Source organism: Spermophilus citellus (genome assembly GCF_964194105.1).
Source record: "Spermophilus citellus genome assembly, chromosome: 7".
In the NCBI taxonomy this organism is placed as follows: Eukaryota; Metazoa; Chordata; class Mammalia; order Rodentia; family Sciuridae; genus Spermophilus; species Spermophilus citellus.
The window spans coordinates 51391997-51410707 of record NC_138188.1 but is presented as its reverse complement, the minus strand read 5'-3'; the positions used below and the strand labels follow the sequence as shown (position 1 = coordinate 51410707).

At 51.3% G+C, this 18711-nt stretch overlaps 1 protein-coding gene across 1 annotated transcript in view; it reads left to right on the top strand.

Annotated features, from left to right (window-relative positions):
- Positions 1-18711, top strand: part of ARHGEF26 (Rho guanine nucleotide exchange factor 26) — a 103250-nt gene that overhangs the window by 82151 nt on the left and 2388 nt on the right. The window contains exons 11-13 of the mRNA XM_081300599.1: positions 8604-8813; positions 17100-17167; positions 18215-18319. Coding sequence (XP_081156725.1) covers positions 8604-8813; positions 17100-17167; positions 18215-18319 — 383 coding nt within the window. The remainder of the gene's footprint in view (positions 1-8603; positions 8814-17099; positions 17168-18214; positions 18320-18711) is intronic.

Here is an 18711-nt window from a genome sequence, read left to right as displayed (position 1 = left end):
CAGGGCTGTTCCCATGCTACAGATGAGGGCTCTGAGCGAGTTCAGGTGGAGCATCCCTGACCCCAGAATCTGAAATCAGAAACGCTCCAAGATCTAATACATTGAGTGCTGAAATGAAAAGTGGAAAATTTCACACTGGGCAACCTAATTTCATGCACAAAGATATTTGAGGTACCATGTAAAATTACCTCCAGGCTATGTGTATAAGGTGTGCATGAAATGGAAATGAATCTCAGGGTTAGACTTGGCTCCCTCCTCAAGATTCATCATAACATATATGCAGATACTCCAAAATCTAAAAATAATAATAAGAAGAAACCCAGCACACTTTTGATCCCAGGCATTTTGGGTCAGTGGTACTCCAGGTGTCTCAGCCTTGCAGGTTCTAATTTAACTCTCAATTTCTTTGTGTTCGTTACTTTTTGGTTTTGTGCATCTGGAGTATTTTTCCTCATTCCATATTATCATTGGGAAAAATGCCTAGAAACTTACACTTTTTTTTTGTTTGCTTTGAGAAGCACCATTTTCAATGCAAAGTTTTGATATTCTGTAGTTCTGCCAGTTGCAGGAAAGGGGAATTGGCACCAACTTGTACTTGCCAGATTTTGTGTACCTTTAGCTCATCTAGCGTGGGACTCTGGGGAAGTCTCCTTTTGTAACATTTCCTTCCTGCTGACCTCCAGGACAGTGGATTCCCACTTCCTGGTGCCTGTTCCATGATCACAGTGTGTGTCGATAGAACTTGAGCTCTGTGACTCGTTAACCAGTCCGCAGGCTTAATGAAAGGATTTTCTGTAATAGAGTGCCACCAGGCCATCCTTGCGAGCCCAGGGACTTCAATCAGAGCTTGCATTTTCCGAGGAGCTTGAATGCAGGAGGCTTACAGCCCTGCAGGCTCCCTGTGAGGGTAGTGACCTGGTCTGGTTCCGCTTTGAGATTTTCCGTGAAAACGTTCTTTCCGTCGTAGAAAACCAAAGTCCCCTGGTGTCGCCTGTCTTCCTTTGCAGAACAAACTCCTTTCTTGGGAAGTGAAGAGAATCTTGGATAAAGGGAAAGCAGCAAAACTAATTTAAAGCCCTTTTCCTCCTGGAACATTAGATTTCGGTGTTTCTGACTGTCACAGCATTTGGTTCCAACTTCACGTGGTGAGATGGCAGTGGAGAAGGAGTGTCAGTTCTTCCTCCTCTTCCTTTGTCTGTGTCACTGTGCCAGCACTCTGGAGTTCTGTGACATGGTGAGATGTGACTTCCTCCGAGTCTGTGTGGAGAGTTGACTTTGCTATTCAGTGTTGAAGCTGCCACTCTTGAGAAACACGACACGATGCCTGGGTCAGACAACCTGGGCATGTGACCCTGGACTCCATCTCTCAGTTCCTTGGTGTTCGGTGTTCTCGCCTGTATACTGGGACCATAGTGATGTCTTTATCATGGAGTCCACGAACGTTAGATCAGGTGATGCCCATAAGGCTTTTCACGCTGTGAATGGTTCCTGCTAAATGACTCAGTAATTGACACATACTGTCAATTTGATCTTCAGTATTGTGCTTCTCTCCCTAAAGATCTTGCTATGAATCAAATTGTTGCCCTGTTAGTGTATTTTATTGTCTAAAAATTGGTCTAAATCTGCCATTGGTGTACATCCAAAGGCCATGGCACTCTCTAGACCCAGACCTGGACTTATGGCTTTCAAAATCAACAGGATTTAGGAATAAACACCTTTATTTGTGTCTTCGTCTCTAATTAGCACAATTGGTGAGTGATACCTGCCATTCTGCTTTATTCTTTATGAAATTACTTTTATAGTAGTGACTTCTCACAGCGTCCCTGACCCCTGATGTGTGACACAGTCCTGTTATGGCTGGCCCTCCATGTCCAAGCCTTCCACCAGGGCTGGATGGAAAGTACAGGGAAACCAAACCAAATGAGTGGTATCTGCACTGAGCATGCCCAGAGCTTTTTCTTGTCATTGTTCCTTAAACAGTGTGGCACAACCACTGTCCACACGGCACCTGCATTGTCTTGGATGTGGCAGGTAACCGAGCAAGGATGTGGGTGCAGGGGTGAGGGTGATGTGGAATGTGCCCCTTTACATGAGGAACGTGAGCACGCACACCTCTTGGCATCTGGGGTCCTGATCCACTCTACCAATGACCTCAAGGGACGAGGGTGAGTTTTCCTGTTCTGAAGGTAGTAGTGGCAGTCAGGCTGAATCCCATGGGGGGGAGTATCCACAACTGAAGTGACCTCGTTACCCACTCGGGAAGCTGCCTGTGGCCCTTCCAAGCAGGCTCCATCCTGGCCACCCCAGTGGCATTCCCAGAGTGCTCATGGCCTCTCTGAACTGCCTGTCTCTTTTTTTTTTTTTTTTTTTTTTTTGTCAAGGATGATGGGTGTAGAGCATCCCTGGCAACGTGGACCTGCTGGGCTGCAAAGCCAGGCCTTCCGTAAAAGTCGGGCAGTTTAAATGGATGATATTATGTTACAAAAGTAAAAAGTCATAACCAGCCTCGACTAGGTGTTTGCTGTAAGCCAGGCAGCATTGTGAGAGCTGTACACCCGGAGACAAGTGTATACTAGCTCATTTAATCCCCACAACAAATCCAGCAGTGTTGGTATTTTTACCCCCACTTTAAAGATGGAGTGAAGCATAGAAAAGATCAGTAACTTGCTCAAGTTCACAAATCAAATAAGTGACAAAATTGGGATTCTCACCAGACACTCTGAATCAAATCTGTGCCCTTACATGCGTGCTGAATACTTCATTATGTAGAACTGTATACTATTCCACTAAAAATTTGTTGGTATAGTTCTAAACCAGGCTTTCAAATTGAAGTCCAATCTCAGTCAGGTGTAAAAGTGTTTTAATCCCATAACTTGACATAAATGTCAGCGTAGTCCAGCGTCCTTGAGCGCAGCAGTGTTGGTCTAGGGAATTTTCATTCCCCTAAGCCCAGGATCAAGCGTGGGGGTTTAAAGCCATGTTTTTTGAAGGGGAAGGGAAGCAAGTTGAAATCTGCAGCGGGAGAGCTCTCATGCATGCTTGTGCCAAACGACACAAGGAAGAGCTCCCCCATGCACTCCTGGGCCACCAGTCCTGGGAGATTGGCAGGTCCTGGCATCCCTGAGGAGAAGCAGGAAGGTGTGCAGGATGGCTCTGAAGGGTGACACACAGCTGTCCCCGAAGCATCAGCTGCAGGTAGTTCCAGTGTCGCAGATGCTCACTGACGTCTGAGTCCTGCAGACTCCAGAGGAGAACCGTGGAGCCCAGGGCTTGGACCTGGTGGAGCATGGGAGTGGGAGGGAAGGCAGGCAGCTGCCCACTCATGACCTTTGCTTTCCTTCAGCACCTGGGAAGGGTCTTCTTCAGGACGGAGTGTGCTCATGCTGAGCAGCCTGTGGCAAGGGAGCCTCCGAGTGGGCGGAGGGCAGTGTGTCTGTCTTGTTTGGATCCTTCTCCCCAGCGTCTTTTCCTTTCAGTTTATAAAGGGAAGATGGAGGTGTGACTTGGGTTTCCATCTATCAGACCCAGGCTATGGAGGGGTCCAGAGCACTAAGGTGTGTGCGACCAGCTCCGGGCAGAGCAGCGGAGTGCTGGCCTTTGCAGACCGGCTCTGCCCAGCCTCCAGCCCACCTGCCTACCCCCTCCAGGGATCACTTTCCACTTTATCACTCATGCCCAGTATGTGCCAAGACATTGGCCAAAAAGCCTTAGGTGGGCCCTCCCCAGGGACGCACCAGTTGAAAGGCTTGTCCCACCACAGGGCAGGACAAGCCAGTCACCCAGCTGGCCTCTGACTCCCCCACACCAGGGCTTGGTCAAGGAAATGGCTGAGGAGAGGCCAGTTACCTTTAGAGGCTTCCCCAATCCTCTTAGTGTTGTTCATTGAAAAACTGTCAATTGTGGAAGAACCACCTGTGTCATAGACCAAGTCCCCAGCTATGCTTGTGTCACAGTGGGTGAGCCCTCGATGCCCCCTCCTCAGTCCCTCTACCGGCTCTTGCCCGTCCGCTGTTGCATTATAGTGTGTTGTAGAGCCAGCTCACGCCCACCTCTTTCCATCCTTCTGGCCATTTCTTCACGTCAGTTTTTCCCATTATTTTAAAATCAGCTCAGTTACTCCCCCTCCCTGCCACTCCCCTCAAAAAAATTTTGAGTTATGTTAGAATTATAGATTGATTTAACAAGAATAAATACCTCTAGAACACTGAATACCCCTTCTTTGTTCACATAGCAGGAACCATTCAGTTTGATCCTAAATGTTGTATGTGTATTTATTAATAAGACAGATTCATTCTTGTCTAGGAAAGCCCTCATTTGGGTCTCACCCACCACTTATCACACTGAGCTCACATCTCAGTCTGTGGATCGCAGCCAGTGGTGCTGCCTGCACGTAGCCATTAGGATGGAAAGGACCCTCTCTGAGCTAGAGGGCCCTCCGCTACTCCTCCAGCACCTGGAGACCCCTGAGTGATGGTGGCCTTCACATCTGTGCATCTGTGAATTTTAGATCTTTTACTTATGAAATAGTTTAAGCCTACAGGAAATCATCAGCTGCTAAGAGTTCTATCCAGATTTGACAGATACCATCTTTTTCCCCCGTGGCAACATTAGATGCCCTCCTTTAAAACAACAGAATAGATATAAAATACTGTCGATGACCTGGAATCCTTCCACCCTCCTCCCTCGTCCTCCTTCTCCCAGGTAAGATGCACGTGCGGAAGATGATGTCTGTCCCTGTGATCACACTGCACATACACAAGTCGTTTGGGTGTTTTCAAGGTGCATTTACGTTACATGGTCTTTGTAGGTTTTCCTGACTTAAAGGTAGTAAGTGTACACCCAGTGGGAAAATCCTTCTTGAGAAGTTCGTAGCACTCTGCTTAAGAACACAGCTGTTTACAGTAAGGCAAGGATCACTTCCGTTGCATGTACAGAACCAAACCTCCTCTGAGTTGCCTGACAGAGTTCTTCCCAGAGGGAACTAAATTGAATGGCGTGTTTGTCATAATATGCTGCTCTCTTTACCCACAGTTCTTCATTTTGTTAAAAAAGAAACCTTAACAACTATCAGTGGCTGGACCGTGTCTCAGCAGGGACACCGCCCCTGTTTGCTCACAGAGCCTCCGGCTTCTGTATGTTTTATTGATTGATACTCCTGATGGGGGCTGCCACCTGCCCCCCGCCCCCAACAGCCTGGAGGAGCAGCTGCCAACTTGGAGCACAGATGAGACAATGAAAGGAAGTGTCCCCGTAAACGTCTCCTATAAGGAAAGGTGGTTTTTCCATTTGCTTTTTCCCTGAGCAATCTGACTTCCTAATTCCGTGGTCCTGATTGTTGCAGAGCCTGTGTAAACCATATGTTTGTTCAGTGACAGCCACAGACGGGAAGTCTGATTCCCATCAGCTTCCCCAAGGGAAGGGGCTTCTTGCCCAGCCCAGCACAGGCTGCCCGGTACCTCTGGACCTGAGTAAGAGGAGGAGGAAAATGGGTGCTGCGTGGTGGCATCCGGCCCTGGACCTGCTCAGCCTCCTAAACTCCTGTCCCAACACAGCTGTCCTTATGCACTGTGACAGAGGAGTGGCAGGTGCTGGCTGGCCTCAGGACAAGGCTCTCCATCCCAGTCCCACGTGAACCTTCGGGAGGCTGTGGGCATGAGCCTGTGGGAGAGAAAACACACAGGAGCTGGCCAGAGCCAATTCCTTTTCACCAGGCGTTCCATTGAGGTCCATTGGACGGTAGCAGACCAGGAAAAATAACCAATTTACTACTTTTGAATGGGATCAAGATTTTATTTTTACATTAAACTCACTAAGAATGTAGCAAAGGGCGCGTAAACCCCTACAGTATTTATTATACGCTATAGAAGCTGACTGGCCTGGATAAAATGGTGGTATTGGAGGATTGATGGTAGATCAGTTAAAACACAGATGGGTAAACTTGTTCCTTGCATCCTGTTTGGGATCCAGAAGTCAAACTGGGCAGAGTTCCAAGGACTTATCCAAGGACATGCTCTGCAGGTGGGGAAACTGAGGCTGGAGATGAGCTCCAGACTGGACGTCTGAGAGGGCCAGGATGGAGACCTGGTCTGTGTCACTGCTCAAAAGGACAGTGGGGAAACATTTCTTAAATTTACCTTCTTCTGACTCTGTCCCTGCGAGACAGGGATTCACAACTTGATGAAATAGGCCAGTTGGGTTTGCATTGAGCCAACACTGGGGGTCACAGGAGCTCTGACAACCAAGAGGAGGAGTGAAAGCTTGGGACTCGTTCCCCTAGTTCCCTCGGCGAGCTCCTGGTCTTGCTTTCAGCCTGTGGTCTAACAGGTGCTGCCCCCTGATGCTGAGCTCTTGGACTCCAGTCACCCTGAAAGACAGCTAGTGCATCTCCTTGATCTTATTTCTTTGGAAGTACCTGTGATACCCATGCAGTGGTGTTCAGGGCCTACCTAGATGCCCATATCAGTTTTAGGTCCTCAGTTTCTCTGTCTGAAGGGTTCCTTTTAACAGAAAATGGCCGCTTTTGACCCATAGGCCCTCTCTCTTAATTTGTGAATTGGGGCAGAAGCGTAACTTGGAGGTGCAGAGAGAGGACAGTCGCAAGAAAACCCCCATTCCTCCTCTTTCTCACTTGCTTTTGATGTTATTGTTGCTTGAGATTTTGCTAATTTTTAAAGCCTTTTTTCTTTTCGGTTTTTACCTTGTGTCTCGAGCTGTCGAATCCTGTCTGTTAAATCCACAGGATGTTACAAACTTCACATCACCTACTTTACTTCTGGTGAAGGAGATCCTTGAGAAATGTAGCTATGTGTGTTTGTCCATGTGGCCTGTTCTCCTACAAGCATCTGTGTGCCAGATGCACCTGGTTCTGGGTATGGGAAGTGCGGGTCCGGCATGGGAGGGCTGAGGAGGGCTCTGGACACGAGATGCCACGGGAAGCTCCCATTATGTCACTTGTTACCTGAGCAACAATAGTCTTCATCAGAAGGCAGTCTTTGGCTTTTATAGATAATGACGGCATTTGCTGTTTTGTGAGGGGATAGTCTATCTAAATTTTAGAAAAGATAACATTTTTCAAAGAGAGTTGCAAGGGAGTGGTTGGAAGGTACCCTCATGGAATAAAAGAAATTCCAAACTCTCTTGAACAAGGGGGCTTGTTCTGAAATTCCTAGTACATTTGACCAGGCACAAGGAATTTTATTTTCCCTCAGCTTCCCTGAGTTCATGTATTTGCATTTGTTATTAAGTAGAGTAATGGTTCAGTGTTCTGAGAAGAGGGTCAGAATGTTTTGAATCTGTCCTTTTATTTGACAGTTGTCCTTTGAGCTTTCCCACGTCCAGCTGCTAGGGTGCAGAATGGAAGGAGAGCAGTGTGCAACCAGGATTCACCAGGCACACACAGCGTGGGGACACGCACGTGTGCAAGGAGTGATCATGGCTGGGTTCCAAGAACTCGGTTACTGTGTTTGATCAGAGGACACGGGATCCGAGGAGGGGAACAGTGGCAGACAGGGGGTTGTGGAACTGGGGGTTAGGACAGGGGTGAGTGGTGAAGACTGTGTGCTGGAGGGAGAGGTTGTAGTCGGCGGTGACAAGGTGACTGACGTAGAGCAGAGGACAAGGTCATTGGGATGATGAAGTAAGGAACTAAGAGACCAGGTGACAGTAGGGCCCTCTGCATGGAAATTCAGGGATGATGTAGGTAGTGCTCTGTCATGCAGGAAGGAGGCCGTGACACCACACTTGTGGGGGGGGACTCGGGTCGTGGGGGTGGCAGCAGCATCAGAGCTGAGGTCTTCTCGGGAGGAGGAGCGATCGCTGTCTAGAAGCCAGGAGGAAAGCAGACTGCAGAGAGTGGTCGGGGTATAGCGCCTACCAGAGAACTGCACTTAGGGAAGGTGCTGAGGAGTCACCAATGCTGAGCTGTCACCAATTCCCCAAGGAAGGGCACTCCCAGGGGACACCACGGGGGGTGCTCGGAGCAGCCTAGCTGCTGAGGGAGTGGGCGCTAGACTAGGCAGGTTCACAGTGGGTGGGAAGAGAGTCCCAGAATGGAGGACCCTGGGGTGCTGGGGTGAGCAGTTTCAGGGCATGGCAGGGTTAAACCCGTGGCTTCTGGAGCAGGTGCCAAGGCGGGGAGGGTGGGAGAGCAGGGCTGGGCATTGGGCCAGGAGGGGGCAGGCCTCTGGGGTTCTGCTTCCCTCCTCTGCGCGGCCCTTGGGAGGCAGGGTGCCTGCCAGGCCCGTGGCTCCTCTTCATCCTGGGGGGGAGTGCGCGGTGGAGCGTGACCAGGAGGCATGGTGATCTCATTCACAGGACAGTTCCAGGATGACATCTGATGACACCTAGAGCATTTGAGACTCTAAACACTGCCCTTACACCCCAGAGGCCATTTAGACTGTTATAATTACAGTAATAACTAAGAGGCTTAATTGAGGGGGATCACCTTGGCTCACAATCAGCAGATGTTATTGAGGTTCCAACTCACACTGTAAATTAGGTCTTTCTCCTCCTCCTCCTCCTCCTCCCAAAATGTGACTGGGAAGCTGACAGCGTCACTGCCTCGTCCAGCGTAACCAACACGTCCTTTTCCCGTTTCCTTATAGTGAGGAAAGTTACAACGTCAACGATTATTCCTTAAGAGATCAGCTGTTGGTGGAATGTTGTGACAATGAAGACCTCAGTTCCTCTCCAGGGAAGAACAGTTCCACCATGCTGTATTCACGACAGAGCTCCACTAGTCACCTCTTCACCCTGACGGTCCTGAGTAACCACGCAAATGAGAAAGTGGAAATGCTGCTGGGAGCCGAGACGCAGTGAGTATATGCCGGGAGGTCGGCTGGAAAGGGGAGCTCCTGTTGTGTCTTCAGCTGAGTACCTACTGTGTGTGAGCGGGGCACCCATTACATTGTTGAGTACCTAGTGTGTGCTATGTGAGGAGGGCACCTGTTATATTGTCGTACCTACTGTGTGCTGTGTGAGGAGGGCACCTGTTATGTTGTAGAGTACCTACTATGTGCAAGCACAGACCCATTGTGTTGTTGAGTTCCTACCATGTGTGAACATGGCACCTGTTGTGTCATTGAGTACCTACTGTGTGCAAGTGTGGCACTGGGAACCTTTCCCCTTTGTGATTCTCTCAGTATGTCAAAGGAGGGATATTATTTTTGCCCCTGTAAGTTCCAGTGGATACATTGTGCTTTTTAGTTGGTGTGGATTTTATGTCTATAGTGGGTTTTAAAATCATTTTTTTTTTTTTTTTTACTGATGAAAGTATGAAGCCTCAGGCTTAGGGAATTGTGCTCAGTGGTAGTTTGGTCCACACTGTAAGTCTTTTTCCTGGGCCTGAAGTCTTTCCTGTCACCTGGCTTTGGTCCACAGAATGCCCAGCTCCTCTGTCAGGAGAGGCACCCGGGTGGAAAGGGCCTGTGGACCCTGTGTGGAAAGGCAGAGCCACAGGGATGTTCTGTGTCACCAGGTGACCATGCAGCCCACCCAGCCCTGGCAATTTGGTCCACCTGGCGATCTGGCCCCTTGAGGGACAGCCGACCAGTTCATTTGCCTGGGAGGAGGCCTCCCTGCAGAAGTCCTCCCGGGCAGGTGTCAAGGAGGGTCAAGTGCAGCTGAGGACGAGCTCCCTCCCTCCTTTGTTCTCTCAGGTCCCCACCTCTGCCAAGGCCCCCAGGTGGCATGGGTGGAGTGGATGGTCAGCTGGTCGACGACAGGCTCAGACTAGCAGACTAGGGTTATCTCCACTCTTGAGAGAGGTCTTACCATGTTCCTGAATACGAAAGAGAGACATTAGGAAAGTGAAAATCACCAGGCGTCCACTGCCGCAGTCTGGCTGGGCACAATTCAGGAGCCACTTGTCAAAAGAAACTAACTTTATTTTTAGAACTACAAACGCCAAACAAAACAGCTCCTCAGGAAAAAACCCTCAGAGCCCAACTGCCACCACCGGCTTCCCACAAGCCTCTCACCCCCACACAAACCGCACCACCTCCCACAATCCTCCTGCTCTTGAGGCTGATTGGCTGGGTCGTGTGGGCGGAGCCAAAGAAGTTCCCCAATGAGCAGCTCAGCTAGATGTTGCTGGGGCCGCTGTGAGCCAATCATCAGCTGGCAGTCTGAAGGGCAGGGAAACAGCCCAATGAACATCACCACAGAGGAGCCAATCAGCTAGATGTTGCTGGGGCTGCTGTGAGCCAATCATCAGCCGGCAGCTGGAAGTTTGCTGGGGCCCCTTTGGCTGTGGCTCTCAACAGTCCACATACAATGTTACATGGTCATTTCCTTACTGTTGGCAGTAGGAGTAACTTCTAGGGTGGAGAAAACCCGGGGTTCAGGCTGAGGCAGGGCTGAAGGAGATTCCCCATGCACTTGAGGCAGGCATGAGGAGGAGCCTCTCCCCGACAGGCTTCCTTACAGAGCACACACGTCCTTCCTGGGGTCCCGGGGCTCTTCCCCGGGAACTGTGAGAGCCACTCTGCTGCTCCTTATCCTTAGGTGACCTGTGTGGGACATGCCAGGGCAGTCCTTCCTCCACAAGTGACTGAAGCCTTTAGCCAGGAGAAACAGAGCCAGGCTTCCTTTGTTTGGAGGAATCTCTTTTAAAATTGGAATTAATACATCTGAGCTTTGGATTTTATGACTTTGAGGATAAAAAGGCTTAGCCACTTTGGAGGTTAGGATGGTGTGGACCTTCTAGAGAATTCTTAGTAACTAGAGAAGCCCCTACTCAGTTGGTGATGGTGAAAGTCCCTGGGTCTGTTTACAGGGACCCTTTGTTCTTCATTCAGGCACGCTGACATCGGCAGAGTGTGCCTGACTATCCCATTTATAACGGATGAAATCCCACCACTTGTTTCTTGGCTTGCTCCGAGGAGGTGACCGGCATATCTGCTCCTTTCTACGACAGCTTGGCTTTCCTGGGACATTCTCACATTTTCTGCCCTCTCGCTTTGGAGTGGTTTGTTCATTTCCTTAATCAGACATGCTCTCAGAATATTTAGCATGTCATCTGTGAGCCCAGGGCTATGACTCATATTTGTAAGTTCTTTAATTACTAGCAAGAGAACATTCCAGAAGGGGCAGAGGTCTCCCTGGGTACAGAGGAGGGGAGTTGTCATTCTCCTCCCCTCCTCTACCCTCAATGGCAGTTGAGAAACAAATGCTTACAAGACACAAAAAAGGCTCTGATAGCGAAAGGAAATATATTACAGCCAAGATGTGCTTTTCTGGGAAAAAAAAGGGGGGGGGTGCTGTTTGAAAGCATAGGAAGTTGTACATCATGATCAGACATCGGCAGGCCAGTTCTGCATCTTTCTTTTTTTTCTAACTAATAACATAAAAACATGAGCATTGTCCACGCTCATGGGGCGCCACGTGGTGCTCACTGTGTTCATACATTGCAGAATGTTTCAGTCAGAGCAAGTGTACATATCTCCTCACACATTTCCATTGCTTGTGGTCTGGGCTGCCTGGTTTTGAGCAGGAGGCTTGGTCTGGCTAGGACGTGCTCCGTGTTTCCCAGCTTGTGAGGTGTGTGGATGCGCATGTTTGTTGGAGGGTTTCTGCCTCTGGGTCCGTCTTGATTAATACCATCTAGCAGGAACCTGGTGGAGAAGGCAAGGTTGGCAGTGCCCTGCTGGCTGGAGTGACAGCTGAACTCCAGGGTGGAGTGTTTACCCTTTGGCCTGATTCCATGGCCTGAAAGGGAATGGGATGCACAGCTCCCAATTTGCCTTTGAAAAACTGTCTGTGTGTGGGGGGGTGCACCTGGGATGAGCAGGGGTGTGATCTCCACGGCCTGTCCTGTGGCTGTTTGCACAGGACAGCTGAGCCCCTTGAGAGGGTCAGCTGGGGCACAGTGCAGTGGCTTTGCTTATGTGAGCAGTGAAGGCACCATCACCAGGCTCCGCCAGTGCTTGGTAAGCGTCAGGGTGTGCCAGGTGGCCCCCGCAGCCCCTGCTGTCTAGTAGGGCACTTAGCCTTACTGAGAAGCTGCCAACCAGGAGACATTTCCACGCCCGCACCAAGATTTCCCTTTCTCAGCTTCTTATCTGTGCTCCCATGGCTCACCTCCCCATCTGCAGCCACTTCTTTCCTTTCTCCCCTCCAGAAATATAGCCAGGCACAGTAATCCCAGCAGCCTGGGAGGCTGGGGCAAGATCACAAGTTCAAGGCCAGCCTCAGCAACTTAGACCTTGTTTTAATGAAAAATGAAGGGGTTGGTAGAATATACTTTATATACAACCAGAGATATGAAAAATTATGCTCTATATGTGTACTATGAATTGTAATGCATTCTGCTGTCATATATAAAAAATATCAATAAAAAAAGAAAAACATAAGAAATGAGAAGGACTGAATATGTCTCTCAGTGGCAGAGCACTTGCCTAGTCCACATGAGGCCCTGGTTTGATCCCCAGTACTGCCTAAAGCACCCCTTTAAAAAAAACCGAGCCCCACTCTGTTCCCTAATGCACACGTCTGTAAATGTACCGTTTGTGTGTTAGTCAGCTTTCCATTACTGTGACAAAACAACTGAGAAAAACAACTTAAAGGAGGAAGGTGTTTTGGCTCATGGTTTCAGAGCTTTCAGTCCATAGTAACTGACTGTGGTGAGGCAGAACTTCATGGCAGGGAGCAGGGGTGGCCAGGAAGAGAGAGAAAAAGAGCTTGGGGCAAGATACAGTAACACTTCAATGGCATGCCCCCAGCAAGGGCTCCTCCAGCTAGGGCCACCTCCCAGTTTCTCCCCATCCCAACAGCACCTGCCTCTGGGGGAATTCCAGCCCCAGGTGTCACACCTTGGCCTGCTCTTAGCTACCCAGCCTGGAGATCTGGAACCATTTTTGATGCTTCTTTGCATAGTCAACTTCTGCCAGTCCTTCTATATATGTTCACCTGGGAGTGTTCTTCCCAGGTCAGTTCATGGAGCTGTTGGCGCGTGAAGGAATGGATGAGGCCACCTTCACAGGTGGGGGCAGGGGGATTCTGCCACATCTTCCACCTCTTTCCACCACCCGTTTCCCAGGCACTTGTCTCCGACCTCCCGAGGCCTGCTGAGCACCGTCCTCCTCCGGTTGGGCTGCTCTGGTACTCATCCCCAGTCTCACCTCCATTCTGCACCCCTCCTTTTTGATCTGTACGTAGCAGGTTCCCAGTACATATTTTTGGAATTGACCCCAAATTAGCACACTTGGCTTTTCTGCCTCCAGGACAGGTAGGATGGTGGCCACCCGGGTCAGCCTGTGTGCCGCCCTTTCTGTTGTTGCTGAGCAGTCTTCCTCCAGTGCCACTTGTTCCTCTCCCTCAGCTGGGCTATGGTGTGTGTGGCTAGGCCATGTGTGCTGTTACCCCTCTGTCCCCAGTCCTCAGTCTTTGTGCTGCTAATGAGACAAGAGTCTGGGGAGAAAAAAACAACTCACCCTTCCTAGAAGGACAAAGGGAGCCTGTTTGCACTGTCCTGCCTTTTCCGGGGCTTTTCAGGAGGAATGTGGGAGTGGGAGCCCCTGTGTTGCCTTCATTAAAAGGAAGCCCACTGGGCTGCCCTGGGTGGGGGGCAGGGGGACAGGCGTGGACAGTGGCGTCCTTGGCTTCCTGCGTTTCCGGTGGTGGAAACGATCTCACTGGGGTCCAGTGGATGCAGGGATGGGCACCCAGGACAGGCTCTAGAGGGACCCAGGCTTCCTTCAGCCGAGGTCTGTCGCCTCAACCCATGACCAGAGCTGCTGCTTCAGGGGCTCTTCCGCAGAGCGCGGAGCCTGGCCAGGGTGGCTGGGCCTTCACCCTCCAGCCCCGAGCCTGCTGACGAAGGGGCATTGTTCGCAGGGAGTCTTGTGCGCTTCCTGCTTCTGCTAATGACTTAATTAAGAACAGGAAGCAACCCGGATGGAGTAAAGTTGTCAGTGCTCTGCCAGACACAGTCCTCTCCTTTTTGTCTTTTAAGAAGAAGCACAGGATGCAGAAGACAGTTTATATGGAAGGTGTTCATTTTAGGGGGCAGTGTGTTTTCCTGGTCACATCCAGAGTGTCACACCAGGCTTCTGGGTCCCATTTGCTGGGAGGGAGCGAGGGTTTTCATCACTTACCAATAGGTAATTGACCCAGCCCAGGGTGACTGGTGGGAGCGATCGCTTTAGCTGCAGCACGTCGAAGATCTCAGCCTAGAACTCCTTTTGGTGGCTAGGGAGGCTCATTGGCTTGGGTGGGATTGTTTAAATGTGGTAAGGTGAGCCTGCCTCCGGTTCTGTGGGGTGTGTCTCGGGTTCACGGTGACTTGTTCACCTGGGAGTGTTCTTCCCAGGTCAGTTCATGGAGCTGTTGGCATGTGGAGGAATGGACGAGGCCACCTTCACAGCTCCACTCCTCGTGCTCCCGAGGGCGTGTCCCCAGAGGCCTGGGGTGTAGACATGTCCTAGGAAACCACAGCTCACCTGCAGGCTGTGAGGACAAATGCAAGGAATAACTGACCAGTGCCACTGTAGGAGGATGAAAGGGAGGCTGGGGTCAGCAGGGTCTCTGCAGAAGCCCTCGCCTAGGGTGGGACGTCCTCCTCTAACACTCCCCCGTGTCCTGGGCTCCTTCTGGGCAGTCCTGCCTCTGTCACTAGAACCCTTTCCAACCTCCCCAGTGCATCCCCCTAGCAGAGGCCTGTCTGCACTCAGGCCTTGGCCTCTGCCTCTTCTGCCTTTGTGCAGTTCAGTTTAAACCTGCTGCTCTTCTTGGTCTGGCAGGGCAGGACAAGGTGCCTCTGCTGGTCACTCTGGAGTCAGAAGCTGGAGGCACAACTTCACACAGGGCTGGGCTGGAAGGATCGTGCCGCCTGTCCTTAAAAGAGGCCCTTCTGCACTCGGCCTCTCCCTTCCCTCGCACGTGCCTTGGGCAGAGGGCTCTGTCCCACACATTGCGGGTGGGATTAGCATCCGTATGAGTTGTTTTCTCCTCCCCATATCGAGGGCTGTGACAAGCAAGAGACCCCATTTTGTTCCCCTGGCGCCCCCAGCCTGGCACAAGGCCTGTGCGCTCGGAGCATGTTGGTGGAAGGAGAGACGGATGGGACGGAGCGGTGGCAGTTGGGATGGGATGGGCATCGGCATGGCTTCAAGGGGAAAGTCAGCTGGGCGTGCACTCAACAGCACATCCCTCGCCATCCTTGCAGTGTCCCTGGAGAAGCAGGTGCCTGTTGGCCAGCTGTGGATGTGACATCTGAAGTGGCAATGAGCAATCTGTGCCTGCTCTTCTTGTCCTTGGAGTTTGATCTCACAGCGAGTGGGTTGCTGTGTTTCGGATGCTGAGCTTCCCCCTGTGGGGTGAGAGAGAGCTCCTGGGCGGGCTTTAAGGCCTGAGGAGTCCATGGCTCCGACAGCCTCCCTGAGGGGGAGGACTGACTCCCTGGGAGCTGTTTCAAGAAGCCGCTCCTTTCAGCGAGGGCAACAAGGAGCGTCTTGTTCTCTCCTGGGCCCTGGGAGGGGCTGCTGTGTCTATGAGATGCCGTGGGCATCCAGGCAGCACGCCACACAGTGGACCGTTCCCTTTGGCCGGCTGGGCCCACAGCAGGCTGAAGCCACTGGACACAGGGCTGGGGCTGTGTGGGGCCTGGCTCATGTCGCTCCCAGGTTCTGTAGCCAGGCGGAGGCAGGAGGCAGTGGTCCTCTCAGAGGGGACCTTGCAGAACCACCGGGAAGCCCTTTGCCTACAGACAGAGGCCAGGCTTTCCCAAGCTGGGTAGGCCGTCATTGTCCATAGAACGTCTGCGGATTACAGCTCCATACGCCAGCCTGGTGGGGCCCAGCCCGTTCCCTTTGAATTGAATTCTGTCAGAGAGAGATGGTCCTTACGTGACCCCCTTGTTTCACAAGCACCTACTGGGGATACCCCCTCTTGGATCCAGAGCAGGATGCTCACCTCTCTAGGTGAGCAGTCAGAGCCAGGCCTGCTGACAGCGTAGTGTGGTGTTCTCCAGGGAGAAGAATGGGCTCTGCAGTAAGGAGTGGGCGGTGACAGGTGTGACGGGCCCCTTGGTGCGCTAGGTGAGCTGCTTGCCTGGCATGGCAGGGGGATGCCCGTGGGGGGTGAGGGTGGGTGGCAGTGTCAGGAGACTTAGAGGTAGGCAGGCGGTAATGACAGAAAAAGCCTTCCCATGCATGAGCATGAAGCAGTCAACCATGTGGCAGTCCCTTCCTAAGCAGGAGGAGTGTCACCCTGGAGGTTGGCCCAGTTAGGGGTGCTCAGAACTTCCACCTGGCCAGCGCCTCCTTCTCCAGGCTCTTGGGAGGGTGTAGGGAACACTGGACGTCCCCTACGTTGGGATGTGGCCAGTGGTGCCTGCACTGACCCGTGGGTTTAGTGTGTGCTTCTTAAAGGGTGTTGAAGTGTGCATTTGTGTGGTTTAATTAGTTGTGATTTGAGGTTTTATTTTCAAAATACAAAGCTGGGGCTGATTGTTAGAGAGCAGGGCTCACTCACGGGGAACTTTTGGTGTCAGTTCATTGTTTTATTTCATGTAATTATAACTACATCCTGTATTTTTAAAAGTCTTAGGTGTTTTTTTTTTTTCCTTCTTTTCCTGTACTCATGAAATCCTTGTAGAGCATTGGAGAAGAGTCTAAATAGAGTCAAAGCCATTTTATTCCAGAAAGGGTCATACTTAGCTGCCCGTTCCGCTCACAACATATCATGCTGAGTGTCCACTCTTGTTTCCCTGGGGTGGGGGTCGTGTGTGAAGGGAGGGAAGCCGTGGACAGGGCTTGACCTGGAAGTCATCAGGTCCTTGTGAAACATGAGGTTTACCTTTGGAGACACTGAACACCCGTTTAGGAGGGTGCTCCGTGTCTGTAATGATGTCTTGGTGTGATCAGCCCTTTACTAAATGGCAGACTGTCACCTGAGAAATGCCATTTAGCCAACAAGAGCTGAACCGTGAGGGACCTTTGATGATGAGATTTTCTGCCTATTTGGGACTGTGGCCCTTACATTGCTTGTTTTGAAGGCCAGCCTCCCACCCCTCTGGGAGCGTTTTCTGAATGGGCGTGGCGGGGTGTCTGGAGCTCTGGCCATCTGCCCAACGCCCTAACCCTCACTGTTTGCCTGTTCAGGAGTGAGCGGGCTCGCTGGATCACCGCCCTGGGACACAGCAGCGGGAAGCAGCCTCCAGACCGAACCTGTAAGTCCCTGAGGCAGCCTGCTGGGAGTGGGAGGGGCTGCCCCTTGCTGGACGCTGGGCCATGGGTGGTCTCCACCCCCACCTCTTGCTTCCTTGCTTCCCTGGGTGTCCTTCCCGAGCCTGTTCAGTCATCTGCAAGTCAAGAACATCATTTATGTTCCACATGGTTCCTGGGAGGGTGGAGGTGAATACCCTGCTTGAACTGTCTGTAGTGAATGGGCATGTCCCAAGTTTAGTCATCTCCATAGCAACAGTTGGGATCCAAGCAGGAAGTTTTCAACCTAAAGATTCCTTTTGACCTCTGTTACATGGTAAAGTTAAGAACATGTGCTCTTTTTCTTCCAAAGAACTGGAGGCCACTTCGGTAAAGGGTGGTGTCCTGTGCTTATTTTTAGCTCCTTAAGTTTGGCATTAGGGATGATTCTGTTTGAAAGAGGGTCAAATCCAAAGAATTAGGGCATCAAAACAGTTAGCCTGGAGCATCAAAAAATCAGCTTTGGGATCAGCCTGAAGTTAGATTTCATATTTGCAAGTCAAAGAAGAAGCCCTGTCACCCAGCAGCGCATAGCTGGGGTGTGGTTTTGTGTCATGCATCAGCATGGGGGAAGGAAACCCGGAAATGTCCCCTATGCCTCTGGTTGGCGTTCTTATGATTCCTAGAGGTTGTCGCTTTCACACGCTGCCCCTGGTGGGATGGGGACACACTCTGGATGAGCCAGAGCACTGGGAGCTGCTGACTTGACCGTCAGTTGCATGGCTGTGGCATGTCACCTAATCTCTCGCCTCAGGTTACACAGGGCACAGTGGCCGTTTTCTGCTCGTGTGTGATATGACTAGTGACTCCTGCTCCAGGGGACGAGGTTCTCAGGCAGCACAGGTGCTCTGGAGTCTGAGCCTCTGCAGTTCCTGAGCAGGACAGAGCTTCCGCTTCCGCTTCCCAGCTCTGTTCCTTAGGGCCACCTGGAGCTGGTGAAGGCTCGGTCTAGTCTGTATCCGCAGCTTGCTGCTGCTCTGCCATTGCAAGCTCAGTGTGTCATTTCCCCCCAGCACTGACCCAGGTGGAAGTCATCAGGTCCTTCACAGCCAAGCAGCCAGATGAGCTCTCCCTGCAGGTGGCTGATGTGGTCCTCATCTATCAGCGCGTGGGTGATGGTGAGTGGGGTGTTCCTGGGCACCTGGGCACTGGTGCAGACGAGGAGCCTTATCTAGTCGCGTGGCAAACCCCAGCACGGGAATGAGCCACCCAGCTCCAAGGCTGCCGCTGCCTCCTCCCTATTCTTATTCCTTCTCTCTCCTAAGATTTCATTTCCTGCATTGGAGACTTCTCAGGCCCTAAAGATGACAGGTGTTTGGGGACACTGATGCATTTGAAAGCTTTTACCAAAGTTTTTATGTAGCTTCTGATAGGTCTCTTGAGCTACCTGCCGCCCCTCTAGCTACAGCTGGTCAATTATCCACACATTTGCTTTTGAATTAGGACACAGGCACGAGAAGTTTGCTTTCCTTCCCATCCCCAGCAACCTAGTTCTCACCAAAGGGTCTTC